At 37.9% G+C, this 16,926-nt stretch overlaps 1 protein-coding gene and 1 pseudogene across 1 annotated transcript; both read left to right on the top strand.

The window, feature by feature from the left end:
• Positions 1–446: 446 nt before the first annotated feature.
• On the top strand, positions 447–1,379 carry LOC116077082 (olfactory receptor 1468-like). Its single transcript, XM_031351381.1, has one exon. The coding sequence runs from the start codon at positions 447–449 to the stop codon at positions 1,377–1,379; it is 933 nt and encodes a 310-aa protein (XP_031207241.1).
• Positions 1,380–12,666: 11,287 nt separating this feature from the next.
• On the top strand, positions 12,667–13,605 carry LOC116077645 (annotated as a pseudogene).
• Positions 13,606–16,926: the final 3,321 nt, after the last annotated feature.

The raw sequence follows: 16,926 nt of genomic DNA, 5'->3' as shown, positions 1-16,926 counted from the left end.
GGTGACTGAGTTTGAAATGGTAATCTAATGCTTTGGAGTATGAGAGTTTGCCTTGAAGTTTATACAAAACTATGATGACAAAGGTCATACAAATTCTTCAAGAACATCAATACATAAAATAACAGAATAAATTAAAAATGAACAAACTAGTTACCCTGGATGGGCAGTAGTAGGATCGAAAACCATTAGTCCATTTTGTTTCTTGGGAGAAATATCAGCGAACTGTGTACAAAATGATGGGGGACAGAAACCAGTTAAAGATAAGTTGAGAAAAATAAATGATAATTGTAATGATTACAGCTACTTGGAGTCTGAGATTATAATTATTATAATGATTATCAGATTAGTTGATATAGAATATATAACCTAGATATACATTTGATTTATTTTGAATTTTAAGGGACAATGATATTTTCTCATTGGGATACCAGAGAAGAAGAATAGTAATGAACAACCAAACAGCCATCTCCCAGTTCCTACTTCTGGGTCTGCACATTCCCCCAGATCACCAGCATCTGTTCTATGCCCTGTTCCTGGCCATGTACCTCACCACTGTCCTGGGGAACCTTATCATCATCATCCTCATTATACTGGACTTCCATCTCCACACACCCATGTACTTGTTTCTCAGCAACTTGTCCTTCACTGATCTCTGCTTTTCCTCTGTCACAATGCCCAAATTGCTGCAGAACATGCAAAGCCAGGATATATCAATCACCTATGTGGGTTGTCTGACACAAATGTACTTTTTAATGTTTTTTGGTGATATGGAGAGCTTTCTTCTTCTTGTCATGGCCTATGACCGGTATGTGGCCATCTGCTTCCCTTTGCATTACACCAGCATCATGAATCCCAAGCTCTGTGTGTGGCTGGTGCTGCTGTCCTGGATGATTACCATGCTATATTCCATGTTACACACCCTACTCTTGGCTAGATTGTCATTCTGTGAGGACAATGTGATCCCCCATTTTTTCTGTGACATATCTGCCTTGCTCAAGTTGGCCTGCTCTGACATTCATATTAATGAACTAATGATATTTATCTTGGGAGGGCTTGTCATTGCCATCCCATTCTTACTCATTGTTGTGTCCTATGTACAAATCATCTCTTCCACCCTAAAGGTTTCATCTACTCGGGGTATACACAAGGTGTTCTCCACTTGTGGCTCCCACTTGTCTGTGGCCTCACTGTTCTACGGGACAATTATTGGTCTCTACTTATGTCCACCAGTAAATAGCTCTAATGTGAAGAAGATTGCCATGGCCTTGATGTACACAGTGGTGACTCCCATGCTGAATCCCTTCATCTACAGCCTGAGGAACAGAGATATGAAAGATGCCCTCAGTAGAGTCCTTTGCAAGAAGAAAATCTCCTTATAATGACAACACAGAGATTTTTACTTAAATTCACCTTATTAAAATATTAACATTAATATTACCTAATGTATCCCTACTAGAGGACCAACATACATGAACATTCTACATAATATCCCCATTTGCAAAAGGTGGCTTTCTGAAGTAGTTATGTTAGGGCTGGGGACCATGGTGATTGAGTCATGTCATCCTCTTGCTTGTATGTGAGATTTTAGAAATTCATTAGTCAGAATCAGTACTTTTTCCATATTTCATTCCTTATAATCACTTTATTTTTTATTAGATGTTTTCTTTATTTACAATACCTCCTTTCCCAGGTTCCCCTCCAAAAGAAAAAAGAAAAATGAAATAAAATAATAAAATAAAATAAAATAAAATAAAAAAACCCAAAACCTAAAACAATCCCGTTCCCTCTCCCCTCCCCCTGCTCACCACCCCACCCTCTCCCACTTCCTGGCCCTGGCATTCCCCTACACTCGGGCATAGAACCTCCAGAGGGCCAAGGTCCAGGTCCTCTCCTCCCATTGATGACTGACTTGGCCATCCTCTGTTATACATATACTGCTGGAGCCATGAGTCCTCCCATGTATACTCTTTGGTTGGAGTTTTACTTCCTGGGAGCTCTGAGGGTACTAGTTAGTTCATATTGTTGTTCATGGTAAGGGGAATACACAAAGTAAAATCCACAAACCACAAGAAACTCAAGAAGAAGGAAGACCAAAGTGTGGATACTTCATTCCTTCTTAAAGGGGGGAACAAAATACCCATGGAAGGAGTTGCAGAGACAAACTATGGAGCAGAGACTGAAGAAAGGACAATCCAGAGACTGCTCCAACTGGGAATCCTTCCCATATTCAATCATCAAATCAAGACACTATTGTGGATATCAGCAAGTGCTGGATGAGAGGAGCCTGACATAGCTGTCCTTGGAGAGGCTCTGACAGTACCCAACTAATACAGAACTAGAGACTCACAGCTGTCCATTGGACTGAGTACAGTGTCCCCAATGAAGTAGGTATAATCACTTTATTATTATTATAGAAAACAGATTCTTCTTTCATAGAATACATACCAGCCAAAGTTTCTCCTCCTTCCAATTTTAGCTCCTCCTACTGCCCCTCTCTCCCAAATTTATGACCTTGCCTTCTCCTTTGTTGAAAAATGCAGGCCTCCAAAAGAGGACAGCTAAACTCCACAGAACAAGATACACTAGGACAAGGTGAAAGCTCTCATATCAAAGATGTCCAGAACAACACAATAGGAGAAAAAGACTCTATAGAGCAGTCTAAAGAGTCAGAGATAAAACTTTTCTTACTGTTCTGAGTCCCACAAAATGCTAATCTTACAGCCTTAATGTATAGGCAGAAGATCTGATACAGTGCCCTGCAGGCACCATGCTTGTCTATTCAGACTTTGGGATCTCCCTGAGCCATTGTTTAGTTGATTTGGTGGGACCCCATTCTCCAGGTATCCTTCATCCCTCTGACACATACAGTCTTCCCTCTTTCTCCCATATGGGGTTCATTCATCACTGAGAAGATGGCCTCAGTGAAGATCTCAAAATTAAACACATTTTCTGCATAATGTTTGGCTATGGATCTCTACATTTGCTCCCATCAGCTGCCAGAAGAATTGTTTCTGATAATACCTTGACAAGACACCAAACTAAGAGTATAGTAGAATATCATAGGAGTCATTTAACTGACATTTTTAGTCAAGTTTAGTTCTATTCTAGATCTCTCCTTATTCTGTCTCTGGTTTCTAGGATCCCCCTTGTTGAGATGGCTTCAAGTTAAATCAAACATTTGCTGGCCAAGGCAGGAAGAATCCCAATGCCAGGATTAATTAATATTTTTTTTTTTACTACAATGACAGCTCCTGTAACAGAAGCAAGCTGAGATGTTGTGGTGCTGCCATTTTGAAAGGAACTTCCATTTTGTACAGCTCCTGTCCCACATTTTACTGTGGCATACATAGACTGTGATAGGAAGGAAAGGCCTGTCCACATTTTGCTGCCTTTTGTTGCACAACAGCTTTTGTGCCTGCCACTGGAACTACAATGAGTTCCACTCAAACTCATATACCGAGTAATTATAACTCTCAGAGATAAGTTGTACAATTGAACATATGTTACTCTTCCCTTTGGAACCAAACAAAGCATGTAAGAATTAAACTGTTAGTGCAGCTGCAAAATGAAAGCACCAGCAGCTGGAGTCACTCAGATCGTGTTAGTAGACTTCCCACCTCTCTGTGTGCCTTTCATTTTCTTATTTTTTTCAGTTAGAGGTGAAACTCAGGCCCCTTGAGTTATAAGATATCTAATTTATCACTGAGGTAAATGTCCTGTCCCATCCCAGATATATTTATGCTTTTCCTTGACTTGTTTACCATCTTTGAAATACACTAGGTTCATTAGACAATTGTCTAGAAGAAAACAGAACTTGACAAGGATACAGCTCAGACAATTAAAGATACAGCTCAGACAATTGGAAATTGAAAAATCCAATATGTATGGATTGAAGTCCTTGGGAAGAATAGAGGATATATTCTCTACTCCAAGGAAGTCTGGATATGGTTGCTCAAGTTACTATATATTTTGTGTTTCTTCTGCAACTGCTTTCACAGGTCTCATCACATTATGATGAGTTATAATTACTTTACTGTGATCTAATGTTAGTTACTAATTCAAGAGTTAATAACATTATAAAATACCATGATAGAAATATCCAGAATTCTATTTTGACAAAACTTCTATCATGACCTATATGGGTTCTTACAATAATTATCACATCAGGTATGGATTCTGGGAATGAACTTAAGTAAAGAATTAAAAATAACTATTGCTTCTCATGTGTTTATGTTTCTGATAAATTATGAAAAATCAATAATTATTTTCCTACATCCATAGATCATTCGAATTGAAAAATAAATTTTGAGTCATTAATATTTTTGAAAACAGAATAGCATTTCCCCACCCTAATACTTATCACAAAATCACAACTGCAACTGTAAAGCTGATCACAGTTCATTAAATTTTCATGCTAAATGCCAAATTTAATCATTTTTACACTCTGAGAATAATGAGGAGTGATTTTTTATTTAATGCAAATTTCTTCCTTAAGTGTGACAAAGAGTCTGTCTTAGGCACAGCCAGGAATTCTTGATGGACTCTGGGTCGTGTCCAGATAGGGATGGCCTTGATAAAAAATGAGGGCAAGAATGGTGTTTTCTGCATGAATTTTACTGTCTGGCAACATAGCTCTGAGCCAGAGATCAGCGATGTTGGTACCTGGGATGTGAGTACCCAATGCTGTGGGTACATGATTGCAGCTCTTATTGTGTGTATAAGGACACACAAAGGGTTGCCTTAGCATAAAGAATATTATATTGTGGAATCATAAGTGGTAAAAGACACAGCACAGAGGAGGGAATGTAATAAGGAAGAAAACTATTGAATCAGAAATGATGGAGGTACAAACTTTAACTGAAAGTACTGAAATGTTAAAGAAAAGAATGCAGGCACCATGTGAGACCATATTGATCTGTAGAGTTGGTACAATTTGGGTAAGCAAGTATTGTTTGTGCACATGATAGGAATTTTGTCTTTAAGAAGAAGCTGGTCATATGAAGAATAAATCAGGAAAGACAGAACTGTATTACCATATCAGTAAACCATGTTGAAGAAAACAATGTTCAGATGTGGGACATGGGATGGAATTCAGACAAGAAATATTGACATCCATTTCTCAGATTATGTTTGGGTGGTTTTAAATGCCTGAATATGAAAGGGATGAAAATCAGAATCTATATGTTGTGCTATAAAGAGCCCACAGTAAGAAAGATGCAACAGATCTCATATACTGGGTCTTGAATTCCTTTTATTATGAGAAACAAGAGAAGTGGGAGAAAGGTGTTGCAAAAGAGAGGAGTGAATTTCTCTTGGGATGCATTGAGAGTTAGATGACAGTGGGCTGGGTGGGAACAAGAAAGATAGAATGAGGCATTGAATTCTGTAGGTTAGAGAGACAGCTGCATCTAATATTTAAAAGGTAATATAACATAAAAGAGTATGAGTTTATCTTGGGGCTTCTATAGAATTATAAAGGTAGGGTATAAAATAATCATTCAAGAAACCCCACAGAATAAAACTATAGAATTGGTGAGATGTTACCTACAGTTACATAGAATAAGCAATCAGGCAAAAAAAGAGAAATGTCAATATCTTTTGTATATCAGAAGCAATTAGAAGAGATTAGGCAATAATAGACTAGTAGAACATGCTAAAGCAACATTAATAAAAGCACTCATTTTTATTCAGAGTCTAATTGTATCCAAAATACTTATCCTTATATCCAGAGATAAGTTGAGCTCTCATCCTCATCAAAGTTTCTTTTTCTTTTGGCAATATATGACAATATTACAGGCATCCAAATGGAATCAAAATTCAAAGAACATGTGACTGTGGCATGCCCAGTCCTAGTTGTTGCATCCAAAAAGTAACCACTACATCTAAGATTATGGATCCATCTTGGAAAGAGGAAAAAATTAATCACCAGAGAACCAGTACCTTGTTGCCAGATAGTATTTTCTAATATTACAGGGAAGCAGCACCTCTGAAATATCAACCTCTCAATGAATTTAAAATATACTATTAATTACATTAATTTAGGAAAACAACAATAATTAGCTGTTGTGAGAAGAAAAATCAGTTTTTTTCCAGGATCTAATTCCCTGATAGATTATGATCAACTCAAAACATATCTACATACTATCAACACTAAATAGACCCATTATAGTGTGTTTGTGTGTGTGTGTGTGTGTGAGTGTGTGTATTATTCAACAATAATAAAGAAGAATTGATTAGAAATTTGAAAGTGAATAGGGAAACATGTCAGGGATTAGAGTTAGATCTATAATTAGAGATAGAAATTATGTAAATACATTACTCATGCATAAAATTCTCTAAAATGTCAAGTGAAAACAGAAACAAAAAGAGTAAAGTCAAATATCTTTATCACAAAACGTTAGAAGACTGAAAAGAGAAATTGCAAAAGACATATATAGAAAAGACCTCCCATGCTTAGGGGTTGAAATAATTAATAATGTGAAGATGGATATCTCACTGAAAGCAATATATAGACAGATTCAATGCAATTCCTGCAAAATCTGCTGACACCCTTCACTAAAATACAAATGATTAATATTCATATGGAGGCATCAAAGATCTGGGATATCCAAATAAATCAGAAAATCCTTCAAAATGATGAAAATGCACTTGAAGACATTACCTCACCTAATATCTTGTGATATTTCAGATTTATAATAACAACAGCATCATGGAACAGGACAAAGATCCAGATAGAAACTTCTAAAGATACTGCAATATATTTGACAAACACTGCAAAAATGTCTTCTAAAGAGAAAAAACCCTGTAACAAATGGTGCTAAGAAACTGAATATTTTCTTTTGAAGAATAAAACTAGCTCCCGTGTCTCAATTTGCACCCATATCAATTACTAATGGTTCTGAGACTTGAGCAATAATCATAAAATTCTGAAACTGTTCCAATAGAGGGAGGTGAAAATAAAAATAGTTCAAGAGATGAAAACAGGCAAAGACCTCTGAAACAAATTCCCATTGCTTAGTAAGTAATGACGACAATTAGCAAACAGGATCTTCTAAAATAAAAATATTTTACCACAACAGAGACTGTGATCTGAGTGAATAAACAGCCTGTGAAGTATGAGGGAATCTTTGGAAGGCATTCAAATATAACTCTGAGAGATGATGTACAACCACAATATACAAAGAACTCAAAAATATGATGAACATGAAAACAATAAACCTAATAAAAATGGGCAAAATGAACTATAAGAAGATCTCTCCAAAGAACACATGCAAATAGCTAATCTATACTTTTTAAGGTATTCAACTTTCTTCACAACGAGGGCAATCTAAATGAAAACTACCTTGAAATTAAATTCTGTGAAGAAAGAAAGGCCGTCATCAAGAAAACAACGCTCATCAAATATTGTCAAGGAGTTTTTATTCACTATTGACCAAAGTATTGACCAACAGTTGCAGCTAATATAAATATTTGTGGGTTCTTAGGAATGATTGAATTAGAACTTTAGTCCACCATCCAACCACTTTTGCTTCTCATGTCAATCAAAACACAAAGAGAAGATGAATCGTTCTTTTTGGAGTAACTGAAACCAAGTGATTAGTAAACAAAATGTAGTTGTTTTAGACAACCAGGACAGGCAGCCTTGTGTCTAACATCCTGGATATATCCATAGATTCTACTTAGTATTTCCACACTCAAAACCAAAAGTTAATCAACTTTAAGTACCTAATAAAAGGCTCAACCAGTAAGGATAAAGGTTTCCTTAGGTTGAAAGTTTTTATTTCATTTTTATGTGTAGAATTTCATACAATTGATGACTGTCATGATCAGGAAATTTTCTTGAAGAAAAGAATTATGAATGGCATATATGGCCTCTTGATTCATGGTGAGCTTATACAAAAATGGAATTATAAAATACTTTCACATATATGGAGAGGAGTTGGATTAATGGTGGTAGTAGATACAAGGAATATTTTCATAGAGCTGTAAGAAGTGCAAATGAGTGAACAGGATACATGGACTGATTTTCTACTGCCGTGAGGAAGCCTTAAACATGTCATCTCGGCTTGCCATATTCCTGCACTTTTCACATATTAGCTTACACAGAAAGACCTGGTTCACAGTCAAAGGCTGGGCTTATAACTAAATGTGTAAAAATTACTTATAGCTTCTTTTGTAAATTATTGTTGTGTGAAGTACTTTAAGCCCTTAATATTCAGAATAATGCCTGATAATATGGGGTAGTTTACCGTCAGGTGCTCCACTGGGTGGCAGGGAAATAAAGGGGGTGGATGGTAACTCACATCCTGCCAGAGCTCCAGTACTCTGACCAGGCAGATGCGGGAGGCTGCCCTCGAACTTTCCACTCTGCCAGGTGGGTGTCTGGCTGTGGAAAGCCACTATCCCAATCTGCAGGGGGTGGAGAAGGAACAGCCCCATGAGCTCTCAGTCTTGGACATCCCAGACACCACTGGATATCATGGAAGAGCTAAGAACGAGGTGGGGGCTGTGGGGCAGCTCAGTCAGCCTCAGGGGCAAAGGGAAAAGCGGGGTAGGGAGACAAGGGGGCACCTGGTGGTTCCCACCCAGGTGTGGGGTGAGAGCCCTTGGTTGGGTCTCATGGCTGGAGCTGGAAGACTTTCCTGCAGGAGATTAGAAGCAGCTCTTTAGGAGAAGGATTAATCCATTGTTCTAGCATGGCAAGTCTAGATGAAAGGAGGCAGTCCATAGTTTTAAGTTTTGAGAGAGAGAGAGAGAGAGAGAGAGAGAGAGAGAGAGAGAGAGAGAGAGAGAGAGAGAGAGAGAGAGGATAGAAAAATAGAGGCTGGCCATGGCCACGTGGAGAGAGGGGGAAGGGAAGGGGAGAGAGGAAGCAAGAGGTGAAAGTAAAGACAAGAAGTTGAGAGTAAATGGTTAACAGACAGGAAGAGGGCAAACAGCTCCTTTTGTAATGGGCTGTGCTACCTTTCTATTCCTGGGGCGGGGCATACCTTGCTGTGGTCAGTTGACTGGGGGTAGAGTCCAGCCAGAATACTGGGAGCTTGGGGCATTCTCTAGCCACAGGATAGTAGAGTTGGAGAGCTCATAGTGTCAGACGTCTATGTCTGGGGGGGTGTAGCTTTACTGTTCTGTCCCTTGTAGAATTTTCTTCTGGGTCTCCAGGGTAAGCCTTGCTCTACTAAGAACACAGACTGCCTTTCACAGTCCAATAGTTTTCTAGTCCTCTTCCTCACTTTTTCTCCTAAGAAAATGAGCTCCAGTCAACAGAAGCACAGTTGATTTTCTGAACAGGGACTGAGTATACACCTTTCCATGATTTTTTTGGCTTTGTTGCTACAGATATTTATTATTAGTTTTGTTTGTTCTTGTTCTTTAAATTCTACTTTCTCATAAGTGTAGGAAATGGTAACTGGTGATTATAATTGGTCTCCATTAGTGATCCCTGAGGTAAATTGATCCTAGAAAGGTTCTGGGTAATTACTCTGCCTTTAATGAGTTATATAGGATCTAGACTCTTCTGGGATGCAGGCCCATAAAGGCCAGGGATGGTAACAAAGGTATGTGAATAGAAACAGTGCAGTTAGGTGATGAGTACCAAGCTAGTTCTTATGTCTGCAAGGGAAATGAAGGTGAGTAGGATTTTGATCCAGAAACTATGACTCAGCTTACTGGGTACATTCACCAAAATAAGCTGGTGTCTTGCTGTCAGTTGAAATATTTGTGTTTTGTAGCACAGTGTTTTAGGTATAATGACTTTCTTCTTTTCTCTGTCTTCCAAGACTTTCCTATACTTTCCTATTATTTGTTTCATGGTTATTATTTAACCCTTTTCATATTGATGGATTTGTTCCATTTACTCATTATGTAATTTTACTCTCAGTATCATACAATTCAACAAAAGAGCAGCCATGTAAAATGCACTTCAGTGTTTCAGTGCTGAAGGCTTGTTTGCTATACTTCAGCCTGTAAGACCTTAAAACCTTTGCAGAATGTATTTTCTGAGAAGATGATCTATTTTATCTGCACAAGTTCACAAATATCTGTTTTACTCATATTGCATGCGATTGCTCCTAAGGGCAGTCCATCAAGAGTAACAGTAATGTCATCTAGATGCTCATGTAAATGTAGAATGAGAGCTACTCAATCAAACACAGTGATTCTATAGAATCCAAGGTGATATGAAGGTACACCAAATGTTAGAAATATATCCCCTGTGATTTTTATGTGCTGTTTAATTTGAGGACAACAGTCTTAACATAGAGAAGATAGGAAGTTTGTTGACCTGTCACTGGTAACTGTTGATGGTAATTTCTCTGGTTTATGATCTTTCCACATATGCCTCCATAAAACAAAGGTACTGTTCATCTATAGGAGGAGTAAAAAAATGGGCATGGTTTCACATGCCTGTCATACCAGTACTCAGGATACAGATGTAGGAGTATTGTATGTTTGAGATCAGTCTTGTATACATCAGGGGAGCATCATTATAAATGATGTACGTTTTTTTCTAAATGACTTTCCCTATGTAATGTTAATATGTAATGTATAATGTCTAAGTGAGCCAACTCTGATTCCAACTGCATTAAACATTGTAAGTCTGTGAAGGTACAAGCAGTAAGACTAGGTTATAACTTTTCAGAAAAAGTTGCTTAAATCTCTTGATGTTTCCCGTGTTTTTTCATTGAGACATGTCATACAGTCATTAGCCAATGTTGTCCAGAATCACACAGTAACACCTGTTGGGGGGTGTGCACATGCATTTGACCGTAATATAGACTGCATAGTGTTAGAGACTGACAAAGGGAACATCTGGAGAACTCTCTACAATATTGGAGTCACTGAGAATAGTAGATGTTACAAACTTTTATCTAAGGCAGAAGATGCAACATTTTTCTACACTGAAGTATCCTTTCCTCCTAATTCCTTCATCTGAATGCATGAATCTCACTCTGTGGTAGAGTGTTAGTTACTTACTAAAAGTGTCCAGATATTAATGACATTTAGAGATTATCTGCATAACAAATAGTATGATCCAAAATCAGTATCAGGGCTTCACTAACTTGATGCATAAATTTACCATCACAAGTAGTACCACATCACCTGAGGAGTAATTTAAGTGAAGATTCCAAAGTAACTTGTTACATCTTATCTTTTATAATTCATAAAAAATTTCATCCTATCTGTCTACGGGACCAAGATCAATGACATTTTGAAAATTAAACCATATGGATATGATTTGAAGTCATCAGTATTACTGTGGAGTAATAAAGATGATTAACCATAACATTGTAGAAATACAATAGTAGATATCTGACAGTCAGTATAGAGTTTAAGAGGTAGTGCTAATTGTTCAAGTCTTTCTATTTAAATGGTGAGTTTTCTACTTTTAAAGATAAATCTGTATCTCAGTTTGGGCAGTAGATAACAAATATTCACTGGAAAAAAACATGCATCATGAGAGGTGCTGTGCTTAGTTGGAGATTAAGAATGATTTTAAACAACTAAACACAATGAGCACATCTGTGACCTTTATTGCAAAGCAATATGCAATTGATGGCTAGATAGCTTGAATCAGTTATGAAAGTATTAATTACATGGGATAGATATAGAATGCTAGGGTAGATGACTGAATGTCTCAGTATAGACAGACAATAAATCTAATTGATTATGAGAGGCAATACAACTGATATGAGTTGAGAATGGCCAGATGAAGGGGGAAGCAAATGGGAGAATGTTATAAGCAAAGGAGGAGCAACTCTAAAATGTGACAGGTGAAGAGTTCTAACCTCAACATTGATAGAGAGTGAAATGCAAGTGTCACCATGAGACCATATAGGGGTGTACCATTCGCACACATGAGGAAAGGAAACATTTTCTTAGGAGCTTTGCCCTTATACTCAGAGAAATTGTGGTCATCTAAAAAATAAATTACAAAAAATATATGATGGAACTCTTATGTTAGAATAGCACAATGTAAATGAAGCACATTGAAGGAGAAGAGAAGGCTCAGGAGACATGAGAATATGAACTGAGTCTGCTTCTCTGTATTCCAGTAATAACAAGATATGGTCATCATATATTGATATAATATCACAGAGAAGAATAACAGGAGAATTGAGGGAGCCTCTATATAATATATAATAGAAGTTCATAGTAAGAAAAAAAATGAGTTGATTAAACCCAAAGATTTTTGACAAAATCTGAAATTTTTTTTACTGTGTTATGGGTGACTGGAAAGGTCTAAGAACATGAATGCTGTGGGGCACAATAAGGGCAGGAATGAATTTGATTTGGGGTTTTTGAGCTTCTGATGCCTGTCATATATGTAATTGAACAAAGATGATTAGTTAACAGGAGCATAAATCTGTATGTTACAGGGACATGTGTGTTTGAGTTTGAAATGGTAATCTAATGCATTGGAATATGTTTTTCTTGAAATTTATATTTTAGATGATGATCAAAGTTTATACAAAGTATTCAAGAACACAAATTCACAAAATAACATAAAACAAGTTACATATGAATAAACTATTTATGTAGGATGACAAGGAAGTAGCAAAGAAAAGCATCACTCCATTTGCCTCTTAGTAGATATGGCATAGAACTGTCTAGGAAAGAATTTTAAGGGACACCTACATTTTCTGTTTAGGATACTGGAGAGGAAAAATGGTAATGAACAACCAAACTGTCATCACCTAGCTCCTCTTCCTGGGCCTGCCCATTCCTCCAGAGCACCAGCATCTGTTCTATGCCCTGTTATTGGTCATGTACCTCGCTACCATGCTGGGAAACCTTATCATCATCATTCTCATAATACTGGACTCCCATCTCCACACATCCATGTACTTGTTTCTCAGCAACCTGTCCTTCTCTGACCTCTGCTTTTCTTCTGTGACAATGCCCAAGTTGCTGTAGAACATGCAGAGCCAGGATATATCCATCTCCTATGTGGGTTGTCTGACACAAATGTACTTTTTTATTGTTTTAGCAGACATGGAGAACTTTCTTCTTGTGGCCATGGCCTATGACCGCTATGTGGCCATCTGCTTCCCCATTCAATACATGAGCATCATGAGCCCCAAGCTCTGTCTGCATGTGGTGGTACTGTTCTGGGTACTTACTGTGTTATACTCAATGCTATATACTTTACTCTTGGTCAGACTGTCATTCTGTGAGGACAACATGATCCCCCATTTTTTCTGTGACATATCTGCCCTGCTCAAGTTGGCCTGCTCTGACATTTATATTAATGAACTAATGATATTTATCCTGGGAGTACTTGTTATTATCATCCCATTCTTATTCATTGTTGTGTCCTATGTACAAATTGTCTCTTCCATCCTAAAGGTTTCATTTACTCGGGGTATACACAAGGCCTTCTCCACTTGTGGCTCCCACCTGTATGTGGTTTCACTATTCTATGAGACAAGTATTGGTCTGTATTTGTGTTCATCAGCTAATAACTCTGCAATAAAAGAGACTTCCATGGCTGTGATGTACACAGTGATGACTCCCATGCTAAATCCTTTCATCTACAGCCTGAGGAACTGAGATATTAAAGATGCCCTGATAAGAGTCTTTTGCAAGAAGAAAATCATATTATAATGACAACATTGGGATATTTATTTAAATTTATCTAGTAAATATATTGAAAGTAATTGTATAAGCTGTATCCCTGTATGATATACAGGAATAGAATACATAATATTCCCATCTGCAAAAGAGAGTTTGCAAAGTAGTTCAGTAAGGAAAAGAAGCTTAGTGACTCTGTGGTGCCATCCTCTGTATTGGACATGTAAGTTTAGAAAACCATTAGGTAAGTTCCACTACCTTATCACATTTCCATCCCTTATAGTTCTTTTGGTATTGAAAATAGATTTTTCACAATACAGTACATCTCACCCACAGTTTCCTCTCCCTCTATTCCTCTTAGTTCCCTGCAATACTCCTTTCCAAAGCTACTTCCCTTCCATTTGCTCTTTAGAAAAGAGCAGGCCTCCAAATAATAATGGCCAAACAGAAGAAAACAAGATGCAATAAGACAAGGTCAAACCTCTCATATTGAGCTGGACAAGGCAACCCTGTAGGAAGAAAGGGGTCTGAAGAGCAGGCAAAAGCATCAGAGATATGCCCATTCCCAGTGTCAGGAGTACACACACACACACACACACACACACACACACACACACACACACACACACCAATCTAAAAGTCCTATTATATGCTCAGAGGACCTGTTACAGACCTATTAAAGCCTTGTGCTTGCCATTTAGGTCTCTGAGCCTAAGTGAGCCTTGCTTAGTTGATTCAATGAGCCAGTGTTCTCCTGGTGTCTTCCTTCCCCTCTGATTCTTACAATCTGTCTTCCCCCTCTTACATTGAGTTCCCTGATATCCAAGGTGGTACACTGAATGAGACCTACAAAATAGATTCCTTTCTATATAATGTCTGGCTTTTGGTTTCTATAACTGTTCCAATTCACTGCCCAGTGGAACCTTTCTGATTACTGGACAGGATATTTATTTATGGTTATAGCAGAATATCATTCAGATTTTAAATTTTTTGCCTGCTGTGGGTGGTTCTAATTTAGGTCTCTGGGACATCCAATCCCGAGTTCTTGCCCACTCTCAGATGGTGTAGAGCATGGTGTTCCTCTTCTGGACTGGGCCTCAAGTTAAACCAAACATTAGTTGACTACTCTCACATGGCTGCATCACCATTGCACCAGCATATCTTGAAAGCAGAACAGATTGTAGGTGAGAGTTTTGTGTCTGGGTAGGTGTTCAGGTTTCTTTTTCTGAGTTACACAGATTACCTTCCTAGGCCAAGGAGATTAGAATATATGTGTGAAATCTCCAAGCCCACACCAGTTTGACCTCTCTATGTTCAATGAGATATGCTTATGTTGTTCTCAGCAATAGGGGGAGTGGTCCACTCTCAGTATTTATCAGAGAGCTATCCTCTGTCCTAGCATCAGCCTGGGTTATTTAGGAATCTCTGTTGGAACTACTAGGCAAACAAATCATCCCAATGTAATGAAATATCATTATTGGGATCCTTGCCTAGAAAAAATTGCCACTTCAGACACTGTATCTCCAAGTGGTAGAAGTCCTCACTAAGGTCACCCACATAGATTCCAGAAAATTTCTACTGCACATTTTCTCATGGCTCTATAAATGCTCCCTCAATTCAAGCCATTTCTTCCTATACTTTCTCCTTTAATCACTTTCCCTCCACCTCATTCCTCCTGCTCCTATACTCACCTAGTAGGCATGTTATTATGCATGGTGTAAAAGTTATCCTTGTATTATTCACATGATGATTTCTGTGCTTCTATATCTGGTTGCAATCCTTATTCTGAGAATCTCTTGTCTATGTTGTGTAAACATTTCTTCTCATTTCCTGACTGGTTAATAAAGAATCTGATTAGCCAATGTCTGAACAGAGGAATGAATAGGGATATGCTTTCTACCAGCCAGGGAAGGCAGAGGGGGAGGAAGGAAGTGAGGATTCACCATGAGTCCAGGAGACACCATGAGACAACACCTAGATCAGAGAGAAGCAGATCAGTACCAAAATGCAAGTATCATGGGGATATAGGCAGTGAGGTAGTCAAATTAGCTTGGAAAATTAGAATAGAATAATACTGCTCAGTTGTTGTGCTAAGTGTTAAAGCTGCTAAATAAATAAAATATTCTAGTATCAATTTCTTGGGAACTAGCTAGGTTAAGAGAAAAATGCCAACACATACATTTGCACTAACAGCCTCCAGTCTACCTACAGAATCAGCATTTTAATTCCCTTATCTAGATAAATCCATTCTCCCTGTATAGCACTCCTCTTTACATAACCTCTCTGGGTCTGCAGATTATGGTTTGATTTTCCTTTATTTAATAGTTAGTATCTATTCATAAGTAAATGCATGTCATATTTGTCTTTCTGAAACTGGGATACCTCACTGAGGATAAAATTTTCTAGTTGCAGCCATTTGCATGAAAACTTCACAACATCAGTTTTTTTAAAGTTGACTTATACTCCATTGTATAAATGTACTGCATTTTCTTCATTTATTCTTCAGTTTAGGGACATCTAGGTTATTTCTAGTTTCTGGCTACTGTGAATAAAGCCACAATGAACATAGTTGAGCAAGTGTCCTTGCTGTAGAATGAAGTATCCTTTGGATATATGCCCAACACTAATATAGTGTTAGACTGATTCCCAATTTTCCTGAGAATTATACTTTATCCAAATTTCTGTTTTGACTGCTGTGTAATGTTTAACTATTAACAAATGATATATTATGAGCCTAAGCTGATGTTTCATAGCATCCAAATATGTCAAACACAACCTTTTATAGTGTCTCCTTTGTGAGTGGTCAATTAGAGGTAGTTTCTGGGTTAAGGATGGGAGAACATGTCCACTTCCCCTTCTCAATGCTGGGACACCATCCTGGACTTGAGTAGATCCTGAGCATGCATCCACTGTCTCTGGGAGTTTATAGGTAAATCAGTCCCCTTGAGTCTGGAAGGAATTACTTTCTTGGAGTCTTCCATTTCCACTGATTCTTATAAACTTTCCTCTTCCTCTTCCACAAATTTCCTGGACCCATGAGGAAAGGGGTTTTATGAAAACATCCCACATATGACTGGGTATCCCAAGGTCTCTTACCTTGTGTACACCATCAAGTTGTGGCCCTCTGTATTGTTTCCATCTACGTCAGGAGGAAGCTTTTCTGAAAGTGACTGAGTATGACACTGCTCTATGAATATAAAACATGTCATTAAGGGTCATTATAGTGCTACATTTCTTTAGCAGAACAATAAGATTTGATTTTCTCCTAGGTCAATGGCCAATGTAGTTCCAGGTTCTTGGTCACCTGAGCAGTGTCAGACATGGGGTCAATCTCATAGAGTGGAACTTAAATCC

This window comes from Mastomys coucha, unplaced genomic scaffold (assembly GCF_008632895.1).
Source record: "Mastomys coucha isolate ucsf_1 unplaced genomic scaffold, UCSF_Mcou_1 pScaffold5, whole genome shotgun sequence".
Lineage (NCBI taxonomy): Eukaryota > Metazoa > Chordata > Mammalia > Rodentia > Muridae > Mastomys > Mastomys coucha.
The sequence above is the reverse complement of the archived record's forward strand: the minus strand, read 5'-3'. Positions and strand labels throughout refer to the sequence as shown.

Excerpts from the sequence above, each read along its gene's own strand:
- LOC116077082 (XM_031351381.1), top strand. The coding sequence starts at position 447 with ATGAACAACCAAACAGCCATCTCCCAGTTCCTACTTCTGGGTCTGCAC.